The sequence below is a fragment of the Ammospiza caudacuta genome, chromosome 3, assembly GCF_027887145.1.
Source record: "Ammospiza caudacuta isolate bAmmCau1 chromosome 3, bAmmCau1.pri, whole genome shotgun sequence".
NCBI lineage: Eukaryota > Metazoa > Chordata > Aves > Passeriformes > Passerellidae > Ammospiza > Ammospiza caudacuta.
This window is the reverse complement of record NC_080595.1, coordinates 33756205-33773848: the sequence shown is the minus strand read 5'-3', so window position 1 is coordinate 33773848 and position 17644 is coordinate 33756205. Positions and strand designations below refer to the sequence as shown.

Sequence of the window (17644 nt, the reverse complement as noted above, 5' to 3'; positions counted from 1 at the left end):
TTTCTTGAGTTATCAGAATATTAAGTTTGGAGAAAGTTGGAGAAGCTTTAGTTAGGTTGTTCACTCTGGGTTGTCAGGCCACCAGAATCCCATTTCTATAAAAGTCCTTTCACCAGGGCTTTTCTAGAATGTGTGCAAACAAAATTTTAGACTCTGAAATACTTCGTGACTATGTTACCACAAAAGCTCTCCTTTTTAAATAAATTTTTTATCACTGTCTTACCTTTGCCAGGTAGTTGCAAAGTTAAAAAGGGGCAATTAAAATTATTTCAGTCATAGATAAAAATGGAATATAGAAGGGTGACAACTAGGATATCAGTTAAAAACCCAAATATTATGAAAACATCTTTTTAATATTTATTTTTATCCATTAGAAGTACTGTTATATTCGATTAATCATATAAAATACAACTGTATCATTATTCATTTAGATGAAAAAAAGTTATTTAAAGTGACCAAAAAAGGACTGAGAATGGTATGCCCCGTTCTCAAGAGGTCTCCTGTGCTTTTCTTTTTCTCATGCTAGTTTAAATTTGTTTATCCCCTCTAAAAAAAATAAGTCCCAGAGGCCTAATTTAACATAGACATCTTTTGTTTTAAACCTTTGTCAGTACATTCCTTGTTCTTTTTCCAGTGGTCTGAGAATATTGCAGTAGCTGACCCTCCTCAGTCACTGCATTGAAGGCTCAGTTGCAATTTCACTATGTTCTGCCCACCAGTACTCCTTGTCCCATTAGGTCAGGGGTTCTAAGAGGTGCCTTTATTGTGATCATATTTGTGGTCAGGTTTATTCTTTCTCGAGCCAAAAGCTTGCCAGAATCTGCTACTTTTAATTTGTGATTCATTGGCTGGATAAACAGTACTGGGACAGATTTTTCTGGTCCTCTTCATATTTTGTGACCAAAAGGAATAAATTAATCAATCACAGTGTGTTCCTCTTGTAGTGTGGAATCCTCCTGCTAATCACTGATTTTTCTTAAAGTAGATGCATGTGTTTGGGAAGGGAATGCATAAATAACTGACTGGCTTGAGAGTCTGCATCTTAACACTGATTGCAGCAATTGAATTAATATTATTTTTAGTATTTTAATAGCAATTCTCATGGCATATGTCTTAAATGCTATAGGCAATGATACTTGTGATATATCCTAATATAATAATGGCCTCTCATTAAAAGCTACATTTGCAAGGGGATTTTACTGCAACTGAAATATGTCTATTTGTGTGTTAATGCAATAAATTTAGATAGCTCACCATGATAAGCAATGGAAACACTGGTTTGATAAAGATGCCCCTGAGGAAGAAATTATCCCTAATGGATACAGTGATTCGCTTGACACTTTTCGCAAGCTTTTACTCATCAGGTGAGCATCTTCAGAAATTTTGGGGAATAACACAGTTGCAACACATCTCAACCTATCAGTTTGCTCTTATCATAACAGTGTAATTTCAGTTATCTCTGGGTGACATTAAATAGCAATTCACTCACATGAAATATGTTTTTATTCAATTACTTCAGAGCTATTCTCTGCCATCTAAAGATATTTATAGAAAATATTTTTTATAGCTTTGCTTTTATGTCAGGAGAAATGCAAACTGGATTGCATAATGCAGCCTTCCTTGAGAAGCCCATGAAAATGTTGAATATTCCAGATAGTTTTCAATTTTCTAAAATTAAATTTCATTTAAAATTAACCATTTTAAATACCTTTAAACAAGCATTAAAATATAAAATAAAAAAATAGAGAGATGGTGAAAATCCAAAATAAGTATTCAAAACCCCGTGTGAAAGGTGTCCTATAAATTAGATTTTTTGCATCATATAAGATCTCTAAGATCTTGGGATAAAATGGATTTCCCCAAAGAAGCATTCAGCTGCCTTATGCATGAGATCATATCTTATTCCATTCATTTTATACTTCCCAAGTGCTGTAAGAAATAAATCAGAGATACTAATGAAATACCCCAACAATATTATTTACTAGATTGTGATTTGTCTTTGGAGCAGATTCAACCTGTGCCATAAAAAAGGCTGGAATCTGATGGAAATACCATATTGTTTAATGCTCTACACCCTAAGAGGGAGGGGACCATCCAAGTCTGAAGCATTTAAATAATCTTCAAAACCTGAAGATTGTCAAAGTAATATATTTTATCCAAAAGTAGTTTGTTTTCCCATGGGAAAAACACTCATCACCAGCACAAATACAATCCAGTGCAGAAGAATTGAATTTGTACCCTAAAGGGCTAAACAACCAAATAAATCGTTGGCAGAGTTTTACTAAAGGGCAAAAAAAAAATCTTAACATTTTCCTCTTTGTGTTCTCAAATACAAAAGTTCTGTTTAAAATGAAGAACGTCCCAAACTAATGAAGGTACCTAGAAGAGAAAATTCCAATGCAAATAGGTAAGGCAAAATTGTAAGCAACAGGAAAGTATCATAAATAGAGGGAAGACCATCAGCTCTGCCTGTTATTATGTCTGTAAAGACAAACCTAGAAACATATATACATGAATGTGTGTGTATGTATACATATATATCATGATTTTAAAAAATCCCTCTAATTGATAAAAATAAAATTTCTAATTTGAGCCTGATCTTGGAGGAAGAGGCAGTGAATTTATATCTTTGTATGTATTTTATTTTCTAGATCTTGGTGTCCAGACCGAACACTTTCCCAGGCGAGGAAATATATTGCAAGTTCCTTGCATGAGAAATATACAGAGCCAGTTATTTTGAATTTAAGAAATACTTGGGAAGAAAGTGACATGCGAACACCTCTCATCTGTTTCTTGTCCATGGGATCAGACCCAACTGATCAGATTAATTCCTTGTCTCGGAAGCTTCATTTGGGTATGAAAGTAATTATTCATTGTCATATGTTAAGACACAGATGGGCAGTGTAAGCAATTTCAGAGATGTTTTTTCCTGAGAAGTATTTCTTGAGTTCTCTTGCTGTTTGTTCCTGAAATACCATCTTAGAGATAAAATAATGTTTTAAATAGAAGACATTATGCTAAGAACATTCTGTGTGAAGTTGGACAGTAATTCAAGTCTTTTTTTAATAAATTGTTATCATCCTTCCTGGTGATGATAACTTTTTAAATCCCTATCTTGTAAAGCAATTAATTATTCTTTTAAAATTCTGTTACTGTGACAATGATATTTTCTTGTTTTAACTCTTAACTACAGGTACCTGAAAAATCAGTAATCTGCTTTGAATATTACTTTGTAACAAAAAATAGCTACAAGAGCTACATTTGTATATTCTGGACTTTAATTCTACATTATATGGAAGTTTTGAAGAAGTGTGGATACAAACTGAGTTGAGATTAGATCCTGTATATTCCTGACATTAGTCACATTAGTGTGTTCATAAATTCAGTTTTACATCTTTGCATTGTGTTTATGTACACTTTGAGATAAATCTCTGTTCGTATTTCAAATGCTCTGGTGTTGTTAAAATTTGGCACAAATTTACATTCACAGTCAACATTAGTCACAGTCTTTAACTTCTGTAAGTATATTCTCTATGTGTATTTCAATGTTGTTATACAAAATGTCAAAGTTTAGAAAATGTGTACAATGTATACAATGTCAATGTTTAGAAAATGCTATATATTATTAGCATAATATGATGGTGAAGGGCTTTCATATGCTTTCATATTTATATATTTTTGCATTTAATTTATTTAATTGTGCTGTATTTATATCACTTGTTGTTGGGCTGAATTGAAATTCTTACTTTTTATCAATAATGTAGGTTCATTAATCTTATATTGTCAAATATGTTATAGAATGTAGGACCATCTCAATGGGCCAAGGACAAGAGGTTCATGCACGCAAACTCGTAGAGGCGTCAATGGAACAGGTGGGGGAAAAACATTGCAACATAAGCTGATGGTTTTGGTATTCTTTTACGCCCCTTTAGCATCCAGTCTATAATATTTTGCATTTTCATCTTACTGTCAAGCATATCTCCGGGTGACCATGTCTTTTTGAATGCCTGAGTTTAAAAACATTTCTCTGTGGCATATATATGTGACAGTGGAGTCCAAGGCAATGCCTGTGCCAGCAGTGCTACTGAGCAGCTTCCCAAAAGCAGCACATTCCTTACTCATCACTACACTCTTGACAAAGGGTAGAAGGACATTGGGGCCTGGTCCTGTCCAGATCCCACCTCTTTATTGGAAATTTTTTTCATTTTTTCCCCTCCCATATAAGAGATACCTGGATGTTGCATAGCTTCTACTGAATGAAACAGTGAGTGCACATGTAGCTTAAAGTTGTAGATACAGAAGGATGTGCTTGCTTCTAATACTGTTTCACATTTTTCTTACAACACTGCTAGTGACAGGACCACTTACACGCCAGCACTTGGTGTATCTTCTTTGTTTCTTTAATTGTCGATCTTTTGGCTTTGAGTCATAAGCATGTCTAAGAATTTCTAAACAATATATAAGAATTTTTCTTTAGATGTTATTATGGCGGATGATATTTCCCAACAGCAAAACCATGAAAAACCTAAGTAGCAGCTACAGAGAGATAGTAATTGAAACTTCAAATACAATAGAAAAGTTTTAGTGCAAAGGGGATACCTTCTTTGCACTAAGCTGGACACTTCAAGGAGCTGTGGACAGTCTTTCAAATGAAGACATACAGCCATAGTTGCCTGCAAGCTCAAAATATGGGATGTATTTTATATATACATATATTATATATATGTATATATATATTACAGTCATATACCTGTACTTTGGAGGGGTAGAATATCTCCAGTAATAGAGAGCAGAACATGAGTATTGGCATATAGATGTACACCAATTTGGAAAAAGAGAAAAAAGACATCTCTTTATAGCAAATGAAAATTTATAAGTGCACACATACATCTGGTATTTCTTTCTTTGTATGTCTAGAATGGCCACTGTAAACTCCCAGTTCATTGCAATGGTGAAAACTGGAGCATCCCTTCCTCTCTTTTGCCCTTAAATTGAAGCACAAGGACACTCAAAACAGCACTCCAGTAGAGCTACCAGTAACAATTTCTGAGCTACATGCCTTGGTGCTGAAGGGAGAAAAATGTGAACATCAGATTTGAAACTACTAAACAGAATTAGTGAATATGAAGACAAATACCTCTTTGGCACCTCGGCCAAGAGTACATAATATGATTAAAACTGCTGTGCTGTGTTACAGGAAGATAATTGTCAAAAACTCTGTTTGATTCATTTGGAAATGTACAAAATTGATTAAAGATCTCCCTCAGAAAAGTTGATCCCCATAAAAGAAGGAAAAAAACCACCTTCATTTAATTTTTTTTTAATATCCATCAATTCACCACAAATATGTCAATTATATTTTTTCACCAACAGTTACTGATGTTTCTTAAATGACCTAAAACAAAATTGCTAAAATGAAATTACAAGCTGTAATGAAATCCACTGTCCATCACTGTTTAGAACTGATTAAATAATGTCCCATTTTAATATCAGGCTTCTAATTCATCAGGCTTCTAAAGTGATGCTAAAAATGCTGATAGGATTTAAATTCATAAACAAAAGTTTAGAGAGACAATAATCTAACTAGAGCTTTCATGCTCAGTTTGAGAGATGAATAAGATCAAAATAAGTGGAGCTTGAATTTCATGCAAATGCCTTTATTGCAGATAAACTAATTGAAGTTAAAAACTTTTAGAGTCTTATTACCACCTCTTTGCACTTATTTAGATTATGTTATTAACAAATCAGTTTTTAAAAATACGTATTCCTTAAATTTCAGCTGTTACTTTTCCACCCATGTTCTTTTGGATCTGAGAAGAGGATTGCTTATCACTGATGTTTTTCTGGGAGAGTACAGGAACCTCTTTTTGCCACTAGATAGCACTGATTCTTTACTTACAATATTGAGCCTGGTTATGTTATTTTCATTGAGAAAAAGAGAATGTGGAAATAACTTTTGCACTAACTTATCCTATTTGCTTTATCTGTGCCAATATCCTATAATAATGAAAGAGAATATATATTTAGGAACAGAACAGAATTTTGAAAAAATTAGATGGAAAACCAAATTTTATTCTTATATAGACAGCTGGCTTTAGCATTATAAATAACTTGTTCTTAATATTATATAGTAATAGTTGATATCCTTGTTTAGGGAGGCTGGGTGTTACTTCAGAATTGTCACCTTGGACTGGAGTTCATGGAAGAACTACTGGAGACACTTCTTACTGCTGAGATCCAGAATGACACATTCCGAGTTTGGATAACTACTGAACAACATCTTAAATTCCCAATTACACTGCTACAGGTTTGTTCAAATATTTAATTCAGGTACTTAATGAAAATTATTCACATTAATTATGTAAATGGCAGTAAAAAAATGGAGGGGAAAAACCCAAGGAAAAAATGGACTTTTGTTACAATGTAAATATGTCAGTGTTGGTGATGGTTTTACCCAAGAGAAATTAAAGGTCTATGTTCAAAATCTTTGTGCCTAATCTACTATGACTGCAGAAGAGAAGTGTTTGGAAAGACCTGTTTGTAGCCTTGCAGTACTTGAAGGGGTCCATAGGAAAGATGAGGACAGACATTTTAGTATGCTGTGTTGCAACAGGTCGAGGGATTCTGGTTTTAAACTGAAGAAGGTTTTATTTATAAAAAGATATAAGTTTTTTACAATGAGGGTGGTGAGGCACTGAGGCAGGTGGCACCCAGAAAGGTATTGGGTACTCCATCCCTGGAAATATTCAAGGTCAAGTTGAACAGGACTCTGAGCAATGCTATCTGTTTGAAGATGTCACTGATCTTCAGGGGGTTGGATTGGATGGCCTTTAAAAGGTCCTTTCCAACTTAAACTATTCTATGATTCTCTGTACTCCTTTTATGCAGTTTAAGTACATATCAACTTCATTTCTACAAGGCTTCAGTTATTTGCATTTTATTTATAACTAGTAGTTGTGGCATTTTCATATGTTGCTATTTTTGTTTCAGTAAACAAATCCGATTTCTTTTTCTTGTGACAGATTGCTATAAAGTTCACAAATGAACCTCCACAAGGTATACGTGCTGGACTGAAAAGAACATTTTCTGGAATTAGTCAAGATCTGTTAAACGTTAGCAACCTGCCTATGTGGAAACCTTTGCTTTACACTGTCGCTTTCCTGCATTCTACTGTTCAGGTATTTCTTAAAAGGTTTGCAAATAGTGGTGTAATATATGGAGTCATTCTAATAGAGTTTCCTGAAAAAACACATTCTGATATTTATTGCAGCATCATACTGCAGGACTAAAGCTTTAACGGCTGTAATCTGTATTTCAAGGCTCATTATTATATCTTTTTTTTTTAATGGCTTTTAAACAATTCTCATATAATGGGCATTTAGAAAGTTTTTTTTCTCATCTAACTTCAGCTGATCGAAAGTTAGTCATTGGGTATATGGGAAAAAATTCTCTCTGTAGTCAATAGAAATAGATAAGCATGCTGAAACAGAAAACCAGCTTATCTGACACAGCTGTCTTTCTCTAAGAGTGAATATTTTTCTAGAGATATATCATTCTCTCCATTGATTTTAAAGGCAATCCAGATGCCTAACTTAGAGTAGCTATTTTCTAGATGGCTAAAATCAAATAAAATTTTTGTAACATCTGTGCCAATGTTTTTTCTACATTAATTCCAGTGTGAGAACAAAGACATCTATACATTGTACTTTAAAGAGAAATAAGTTTTGAGATCACAATAAAGACTAATATTCTGAGCTCTCTGAATGTGCCTCCTTTTCACCAAGGATCTCAAAATAGTTACAAAACACTGTTTAAACCTTAGGTTCTACTAAGCATCTTGTATTTTTTGGTGTAGGCAGCCGGTGAGAGAAGGACAATTTTTGATGTTCACTGTTACAGCATTCTGCATTATTTTCCTTCTTCTACCCTTTTTAAACCGTGAAAAAGTTGTTCTGTGTACTGCCTCAGGATTATACTGTTCTTGTGGAACTAGAAGATCTATGCTTATTCAACCCATCAGTATTTTTAAAAACTATTACAGCTATTCATCTATTAAGAAATTTTATGAATTGCCAACCAACAAGCAATATTTACATTGTCCTGCCTTTAAAGTGACCAGGTCTTAATATCCTTTGGTGACAAGATCATGATGATAAATATAGCTTAAGATGTAATTCAAAAAACTTTGCAGGAAATCATTACACTTTTCTGCATGGTATTATTGGTTAATGCTGTCTCATCTGCTTATAAGCAGATGATGGTTCCCAACACTCTCATTGAAAAATGAAAGGTGGAGGGTTTTTTTTCATTCTAGTTCTTTTTAAATATTGTAGCTAGGGTGCCTAAATGTTACTTCAGGTGTCAAAGACTGTCAGTGATTAGTGAGCTAGTAATATAAAATCTGATAAATATGGTATTACTTAGATAATTTTAAATTTTAATTTATTAATTTGATAAATGTCAGCGCTATTCATAAATTCTTGGATTAATTTGTTCTACATTCTGATAAAAAATCATTGAGCAAATTAACTGAGATGACTTTAATATACTTGTGAAAAATCTAATAGTGCTAGATATTGAAAGGGTTTGGGCTACAGAATATTTATTCTTTACTTTCGTAGTTGAATATTTTTCTGTTAATTTCCAAGTAGGTGGGCAATAGTATATTTCAATAATGTAATGGTGGCAACCTTAACATAAAGTTTTGAATTTTGAAAAAATGTTCTTTAAGAAAAACATGTTGAAACAATAAGACAGAAGTGGCAGTATAAAACTCTTTGGAAAACTGAGCATAAATATAGGAACTTGAAAATTTTAAATATCATTAGTCGATAGTATATGTAAAAAGAAGAGAAAAACTGTACCATGCTAAATTAATTAATTGTTTAATATAAAAATCTCATTATCCACACAGAAGTGTGGCATTGTAAACTTGAGACTTTCAAATTGATTACTAAAGTTATTAATACATTATTTTGTTGCTTTTTCTATAAATATTTGTCCCTTATGGAATAACTTAACTGTATTATTGATATGTTTGAGGCATACAGCTATTTCCTAGGCTACATTTCTTCTCCAGTTCAATTCTTTACTCCACTGGTATTGTTACTGAAATTTATTAAGGAAAGAAAATTATAAGTTGTTTCATAAATATATTTGGTTTTAATTTTTTCCTAAGGAGCGACGCAAGTTTGGACCTTTGGGTTGGAATATTCCCTATGAATTTAACTCGGCAGACTTTACAGCCAGCATTCAGTTTATAATTAATCACCTAAAAAAAATTGACATCAAGAAGGTGAATGCTAAAATCTTTATATAGTACATTTTAATGCTTTGAATGGCAGCAGAAATTGTTTTTTCCTCATGTTTATCATAATTTACTCATTGCTATTCATTTAGTGCCACTTCTAATGATCAAAGGTTGAGGTTCTCTGCAAGAAAATCAAGCTGAAATATTTTATGTGCTGTCATGCATGTAAAAATACCTATTTGTTAAGAACATTAAAATTTGTTTTTCTTTTTCACTGTATCCAAATTTAACAAGTCTGTATGTTATCTGTTTTGGAAAGGGAGCTAAAATATTTACCGAGTTTGATAGAGCAAATCAAAGCTCTCTACAGCTGCCATTAGATCTTCTACTGCTTAGCAGGGAATAGCCATTCCTTATGAAGCACCACTCAGCCACAAGAGAAAAATGAGAAATAGGAAGAAGGGGTGGTGTAGGGAGGATGGAATGTGGGGTAAGAAGAGAGGCAATAGCAGCTGTGAGTGATTTTAGGTCAAACAAGTAATAATGAAATATATATATATATATAATATATATATATATATATTATATAATGAGATTTTACTTCTAGAGATCAAGGTATATGAGGAGTGGCTGAGGAACCTGGAGTGTTTAGCCTGGAGAAAGGAGGCTTGGGGTGACCTTGTCACTCTCTACACCTCCCTGAAAGGCGGGTGTAGCCAGGTGGGGATTGGCCTCTTCTCCCAGGCAACCAGTGCCAGGACAAGAGGACATAGCCTCAAGCTGTGCCAGGGGAGATTTAGGGTGAACATCAGGAGGATTTTCTTAGTGGAAAGGGTTGTCAAGCATTGGAATGGACAGCCCAAGAAGGCTGTGGAATAACTGTGCCTTTAGGTGTTGAAGAAACAACTGGACATGGCTCTTAGTGCCATGGTCTAAATTGGTGTTTGGTCAAAGATTGGATGCAGTGATCTTAAAGGTCTTTTCCAATGTAAATGATCCTGTGATTCTGGATTTATAGTAGCAGGATCAAGCCCAACCCTTCTATAAAATTACAGAAGGGTTGAGCTCAGTAAATACATTAGAAATAACCTATTGTTATATATAATTTTTTCAGTTTACGTTTCAGAATGAGTTTTAGATTGTATTTAAATTAAAATCTTCTTCTTACATATAATAACTATAGTCTTTCATGTACTTTACTTGCATCCAGGGGATATCATGGAACACAGTACGCTACATGATTGGAGAAGTACAGTATGGAGGCCGAGTCACAGATGACTATGACAAACGTCTTCTCAATTGCTTTGCAAGGGTAGGAGATCTCAGAAATACGGTTATTTGTCATGTTTATTGGTAGCCGTAATACAGAAAGCAGAAGGTCTTCTTTCTGCTGAATATGCATTTCACCAGTTTTCAAAGTAAATCAAATTTTTCAAAACATCATTCTTTGGCAGTGAGGATCTTCCCTTTGATTCCTCTTTGGTGAGGAGCAGAAGCTTAAAAAGACTCAGCTGGAGTCAAACTTAGTAGACATAATTATTAACGATTTACAGTTGTCTTAAAGTAAAATTAGATGCAGTAGCTGAAACAAGAACCCTAATCCTCCAAGAGTAAAAGTGAGGTTTAAAAGCCCCCTAAGTAGCAAAATAATTGCTGTCTTTCTTTTTTCCCCATGGATTTTTCACAGGTATGGTTTAGTGAAAGTATGTTTGACAGTGCTTTCTGCTTTTATACTGGCTATAAAATTCCAGTATGCAAAACTCTGGAACAGTACTTTGAATACATCCAGTTACTTCCTGCTATGGACACCCCAGAGGTGTTTGGTCTCCATCCCAATGCTGATATTACGTAAGTAGGTCTCAACATATTGAAAATGGAGAATGATTCTTTTAGTATTTGGGAACAAATTCCTATCAAGTGTTTAGGTAAAGTATATTTTGCATTGGAAATCTAGGATTCATGTGAATTTCACTGTTGAAGTGGAACACTTCCTGTGTATGTACATTGTTATAAATGCAGTATCTTCAGCTATGTTTTACATGTCCATTTAAAGCACTCTTATTACTTACTCCTCATGATTTTACTTTTTTTAATTGAAAACATTATGAAACTTTAATATGAACACGTGATCGGTTGATCTATACAGTTCAACTAGAGAAAGTTTCTAGCATTGGCTTCTGTTTCAAGCAGTTTATTTTTCTGTGCACAATTGTTATATGATTCTCTGGATTGTCATTTGATTTACAACCATGCCTTTTGGATGCAACTACAAACTTATTTTGCAGTCGGTCTGGCCATTTCCATTATTTAAAAGAGGCTTTTCAACTTCACCAAGTACTAGCTCCACTTTAAATTTTATCTTTGACTGAATTCACTCTTCCAGTCCAAACAATCTGTGTAACAGCTTGCCCTTTATTTCTCTGTAATATTATATGCCCTGGGAAAGGATATGAACATCATCATATTTTTTTCACTGAAGTTCTTAATAATTCTTCCATGAAATACTGCATTTTCATATGCAGTATGTCCACCTTCCACATTCATTTTTTCTTCATGTAGCTATTTTTCTACCTTTAAATATTGAAATGCAGAGCTGCTGTGAAAACCTAACATCATCTAATATTTTTGGATGAAACAGTAATTTCCCACAATTTTTCAGCATCAAAGTTGAGAGGCTGGTGCCATGTCAAGAGGCCTGTATTCTAGGTGCGCTGTGAGAAGAGTACACAGTCTTACTGTCAACTCCTACTAGCACATACCACTCTTAAAATATGCTTGTGAAGAAAAGAATCTGAGAGTAGATTCTGTTTCAAGTCATTCCCTGATACTTGCAAGACCTCCCTACAGAAATGATTAAAGAAGAAAGACGAGCCAAGATTTAACAGAGAGCTAAACAAAGTCTTGAAGAGAGACATGCTGTAGATCCAAAATTAGGCTTGTAGGAGAGCTAATTTATAGGAGGAAATTTGAGACTAATACTCTTGGAGGAGCTTTAGTGAGTAGGAACAGCTCTCTGATTTCTCTTTAGTTCTCAGTTTTTCCTCCACTTGGTACCTCCACATATTCCTGTTACTTTAGCCCCTTTTTTTCTCCTGTAGATTTTGCCTTGTAGGTATTTCTTTAGAGTTTGGGAAAAATGTACAATGGCTTAATGCTTTTTTCCATGTCTTATCATGGTCATGTTATAAGCAACAATGCACAGCTGCTGTGTCTGAATTTCATCTTTGACGCACAGACCAAATGGATTAACATCCCATAGGGTATAAAATTCTATTCAAATTCTCCTTATAATATCTTACCAAGTCATCTCAGAGTATGCACAAAGCTAACTGCTAGGATTGAAACCCTGAGAGAGCTAAGACCTCTCCATGTTACTATTACTGAGGACAAGAAAAATCTTATCTCTCACTAATTTACCGAGGCAGTTTTACATTTCAGCCAAAAGCTCAGTCTGTTGGTTACAATTGTAAGGCTTCAATGAATTTCAATGCTTCCATTTAGGATTAACACCTAAAGTCATTGAGAATGATTTTAACTTGCTGTATGAATCATAGGTTCTGCAAAGCCACATAGTTAACAGGTACCTGAGCAGGAAAGGAATATTCTGACAATCTTCTGCCAAAACCCCTTCCCAACTGGTTCCCTTCTAAAGCCTTAAATGTAGCTGGATTTTTGTTAAGCTATTGCAGGCTGATGAATGTAGGGTTTTGAACACCATGCTGCAATAGATATTGCTGTCTTCTAGGAAAAGCTGAGGCAATGGTTCTGTCACGTGCATTTTTTCTTAGTTTTCACTTCCAGTGAAATCCCTGATGGCACATATTCCAGCTATCAAATAATAATAGTATGTTACGTCCAAATTCTTGAGAGAATACTCTTAATAATGTTTTTTGGAGCCTAGAATCCACAGAAAATTAATTTTCTTTTTTCATCTTATGACACAATTCACTTTACAATACTGTTTTGGGGAAAAAGAATATAAATATGTATTGAGCGCTTTATCTTACATACTTTAAGCAACACTGACACTATAAATGAGATTCATTTAATGTTGCTGTATCTTCCTTTCTGGTTACTCTAGACTTGCTTAACAGTAATAGAGAAAATAGATCCTTGTAAAGTGCAATTTCTCTCATCACAAAGCAGACATCTAAAATACATGAGCTGAATAGAGCAATCGAGACAAAGAGCTGTTATGGAGACATCTACACATAAACATCTACATGTGATGAGGGTCAACCCATCACATGCAACTGATTCTGTTCTCAGGAACATGGTACTTCCTCTACGGACTTCTGCCATCTTTTTATTGTTATTGTTTGCATCTATACTTCATTTTATTTGCAATCTAAAGTAAAGTGAGGCTTTCCAAAGCCCAGAAAAATTTTGTTCCAGAGTGGTTTTTATGTTGAATACGTCCCAGTGCTATGTAAATGAAATTCTTTCTTGGTATTTTAACCTCACTTCTGCAGTGGAAAATTACTTTTAATTATGTAAAGACCAAGATACATATTTTTGTCTTTTCTATTTTTATTTACAAAAAAGTCTTGTTCAAAGAGTAATTATTATTTATGCAAGATTCATGTAAGTTCTCCTCTTCAGAAGGTTCCTAGCTTGTGTCATTTAAGAAAGGAATATCATCAATCAGTATCACCTTGATTCCATTCCTTTGATGCTGTTTCTCAAAAGCCATTCTCTCCTTTTCCCCAAATGTCGCAGACATTTTTTCATAGAAATCCTTTCTTTGGGATTTGTGCATCTTCTGGGAAGCTCAGGCCCCAGAAAGAGAATGTAAACAATGATTATCAGCTGCTGTGAAATGCAATAGGATGCACCTGTGATTGGTTCATGTTCCATGTGTACAATTAAGGGCCAATCACAGGGCAAGCTCTCTGGAACACAGGGACAGAGAACTCTCTTGTTTTTAGATTCTATTCTATTCTATTCTTAGCTTAGCAGGCTCTGCAACTTCTCTCCTTATTCTTATTAGTATAGTTATAATGTATTATATATCATATATCAATAAATCTACCCTTCTGATCAAGAAACAAGATTCTCATCCTTCTCTCACCCCAGCAACCTCCTCAGGTCACTGTAATACCCAAAGCTTGCATACTGCCTTCTTTTTAAAACAGTTTCTATTCCTTTTTTTTTTTTTAGATTTAGAAAGACCATTTTTAAAATTCTGTAATTTATTATAATTTAATTGATGTAATAATCAGGGAACCCATACCTTCTATATAAAATAGTCTGACAGCAGAATTGGAAGAATGGTGCTTACAGTATGAAGAGGAAGGTTCACATATTTCTAATCACTACTTGTTAAATCAGCAAGACAAAAAGGAAAGGTTACAACCACCAGTATGTCATCCAAATTACCAGTAAAGCCATGAGTCCAAGAGAATTTTTATCTTTTCTGCTCATATGTGATCTTGAATAAATCTTTCATTCTTTTAATGGGGCCATAAATTGAAAAAAAGCTTGAGAGTTTTGAGTCTAAAGTAAAGGGTTATGAAAATCCTTGAAAGCCCCCACCATTCCTACCTTTAGAAGCAGAAATTATATCCTCAGAGAAGCAAAATCCCAGTAGTATTTCTTCCATTTTTCTGATTTATAGTCTTTATAATTGCATTCACACTTTTTTTTTTTTTCTGAAGTACTTTAGTATCTAGCTTCTCTGGTATTGTGACACTGTATCCAAAGCATCTTTAGGTGCTTTAGTTCACACATTCTATCCTTGGTTTCATGTCTTATATAATTATGTATGACAAAGTAATAGAAGGAGATGGGTATCATAGGAAAGTTGAAAAGTAATGCTGACATGCAAATCTATGCTTTGAATCAGTGTAAATGTATGTCCTGCATCACTCATTGATGTCTGTTCCTCGTGTAGCTGATTCCGTAAGGTAAAAGTAGGCACTGCTGACACTTCAGTACTTCAGGCTTTCTTTCTTATTTCCTCTCATAGCTCTATGCCACTGGATAGCACTCCAACAAAAATACTCCTGTAATTATTCTGTTGAAGGACTGATGTGGTCTACCATCTTTCATTATCCAATGCCACACAAATTTAATTTACATTTTTGTATTGACTCAGAACATTAATTTGCATTAGCACTGCCCATGCTTCACTATGGAATAGAAGTTTTTTACCTGCAGTGCTGTAAATCTAGCAGCCCTTGTCATTAATCCTGAAACATCTGAAAGCAGAATGGATTTACTAATTATCAAAGGGGCAGCTTTCAGAGTTATACCTCCACCTTTTCCTGTTTCTGCATTACACTTTTAAGAAGTAATTAAATGAGGCAAATATTCTTCCTTGTTACAAAACTTTTATTGTTTCTTCTCAACAAATAGCTCTTTAGAAGACATTAATCAGGAATATGCTCTTTCCTCAGAATCCCTGGTATCGTAGGTTTTTCTGCCCCTCACAATCTCAGCTTGTAGACCTCCTTCTTATCCCTGAATTAGGCACACAGCAAATGTGTAACAGGGAAGAGGGAAGTTTATATTCTTTAAAACTTTGGTAAACCAAACCTTCATGATCAGTGTATTATGCAGTGTGTTATGGTTGGTGCAGGATGCGAAGGAAACCAATTTTGTGCGAGTTTTGATTTGACTTCATAGCACACTGTTTTTTGTGTGTTCTACAAAATTATCATTAACCATTAAAAAATTCTATGTAATTCATAGCATGTTCCTCATCCTCTCAGATACCAGAGAAATACATCAGCTGATGTTCTGGATACTATTACCAACATTCAGCCTAAAGAAAGTGCTGGAGGATCTGGAGAAACTCGTGAATCAGTTGTTTATCGTTTGGCTGAAGACATGCTAGAGAAACTTCCTCCAGATTACGTACCTCATGAGGCAAGCTAACCTTAGTCATGTCCTACTGTTCTCTCTGTTGAGTTTTCCCACTACACATTCCAAAAAAGAAATGCCGAATTGTACAAAAGATCATATAAATAGTAGCAGAGTCAAGGAACCAACACCCTTATTGCTACCAGCATGAATTAGTATGAAGTTTTTTTTATCTAAAATCAAGACATCTAACAATTGGCCATGGAGATATGCTGGGGAGACTACGCTCGGATTTGCAAAGCTACTTGGGAAAACAGAAAAAAGTCAGTCTTGACATTTTGTGATAGCAGTCTCCTGGGCCTTCTGGGTGAAGTCCTGTTCTAGCAAAATCATGTGTAATTGGGTAGTATCAGACAAAAAGTAAAAACTACAGCAGTTGTAAGGAGATAAGTGTTAGTTGAATAATACACAAATCTAATATTTACTTTTCTGAACACACGGGTAGCTAAAATGTTGCATACTAAAATGGCATTTCAGTGATTTAGACTTAACTAAATTTCTTCTGTGCTTTTATAATTTAGGTAAAGGCTCGTTTAGTTAAAATGGGAGTACTAAACTCGATGAATATTTTTCTTCGTCAAGAAATTGACCGCATGCAGAGGGTGATCACAGTTGTCCGCACCAGTTTGAATGATCTGAAACTAGCCATAGATGGAACTATTGTTATGAGTGAGGCAAGTAAAGTGCTTCCACTACATATGGAATACTATGCTTTAAAATATTGATTTATTTACTTTGAATATTGTTTAATTCTTTCAGAATTTAAGAGATGCACTTGATAACATGTATGATGCTCGAATCCCTCAAGTATGGAAAAGAGTATCTTGGGAGTCCTCCACACTTGGCTTCTGGTTTACTGACCTTTTGGAGAGAAATACTCAATTATCTAATTGGATATTTCAAGGAAGACCAAAGGTGTTTTGGATAACTGGATTCTTTAATCCGCAAGGTAAGGCTACTTCAAAGACTTGAGTAGTAATGTACTGAATAGTAGTATTTCAATGGTTATGCTGCCAGCATGTGTCACAGGAGCCAAGATGGAAAATGGGTTCAATGTGCACTTACAGGCCAGAAAGCCAACCTTAGCGTAGGCTGCTGAATGGAGCGTGGCCAGCAAGGCAAGGGAGGTGGTTCTGCCCCTCTGCTCTGCTCTGCTCTGCTCTGCTCTGCTCTGGGGAGAGCCCACCTGGAGTGCAGCATCCAGCTCTGGGGCCCTCACAGAAAGGATGTGAACCTGCTGGAGCGACTGAAGCAAAGGGCCATGGACACAATCAGAGGGCTGGAGCACCTCTCTTATGAAGGCAGGAAGAGAGAGTTGGGGCCATTCAGCCAGGGGGAAAAGGCTCTGGGGGTGACTTTTATAGCACCTCCCAGTACCTAGAGGGGGCTACAAGAGAGCTGGAGAGGGACTTTTCACAAATGCATTTAGTGATAGGACAAGGGAGGACAGATTTAAACTGAAAACGGGTAGGTTTAGAACTGATACTATAAAGAATTTTTTACTGTGAGGGCTTAAGGCATTGGAACAGA

General features: G+C 34.9%; 1 protein-coding gene across 1 annotated transcript in view; it reads left to right on the top strand.

The window, feature by feature from the left end:
• Positions 1 to 17644, top strand: part of DNAH8 (dynein axonemal heavy chain 8) — a 113001-nt gene that overhangs the window by 92063 nt on the left and 3294 nt on the right. Inside the window, exons 79-89 of the mRNA XM_058800824.1 lie at positions 1246 to 1364; positions 2652 to 2854; positions 3799 to 3872; positions 6155 to 6307; positions 7023 to 7178; positions 9179 to 9295; positions 10461 to 10562; positions 10938 to 11098; positions 15964 to 16120; positions 16636 to 16788; positions 16874 to 17063. Coding sequence (XP_058656807.1) covers positions 1246 to 1364; positions 2652 to 2854; positions 3799 to 3872; positions 6155 to 6307; positions 7023 to 7178; positions 9179 to 9295; positions 10461 to 10562; positions 10938 to 11098; positions 15964 to 16120; positions 16636 to 16788; positions 16874 to 17063 — 1585 coding nt within the window. The remainder of the gene's footprint in view (positions 1 to 1245; positions 1365 to 2651; positions 2855 to 3798; positions 3873 to 6154; positions 6308 to 7022; positions 7179 to 9178; positions 9296 to 10460; positions 10563 to 10937; positions 11099 to 15963; positions 16121 to 16635; positions 16789 to 16873; positions 17064 to 17644) is intronic.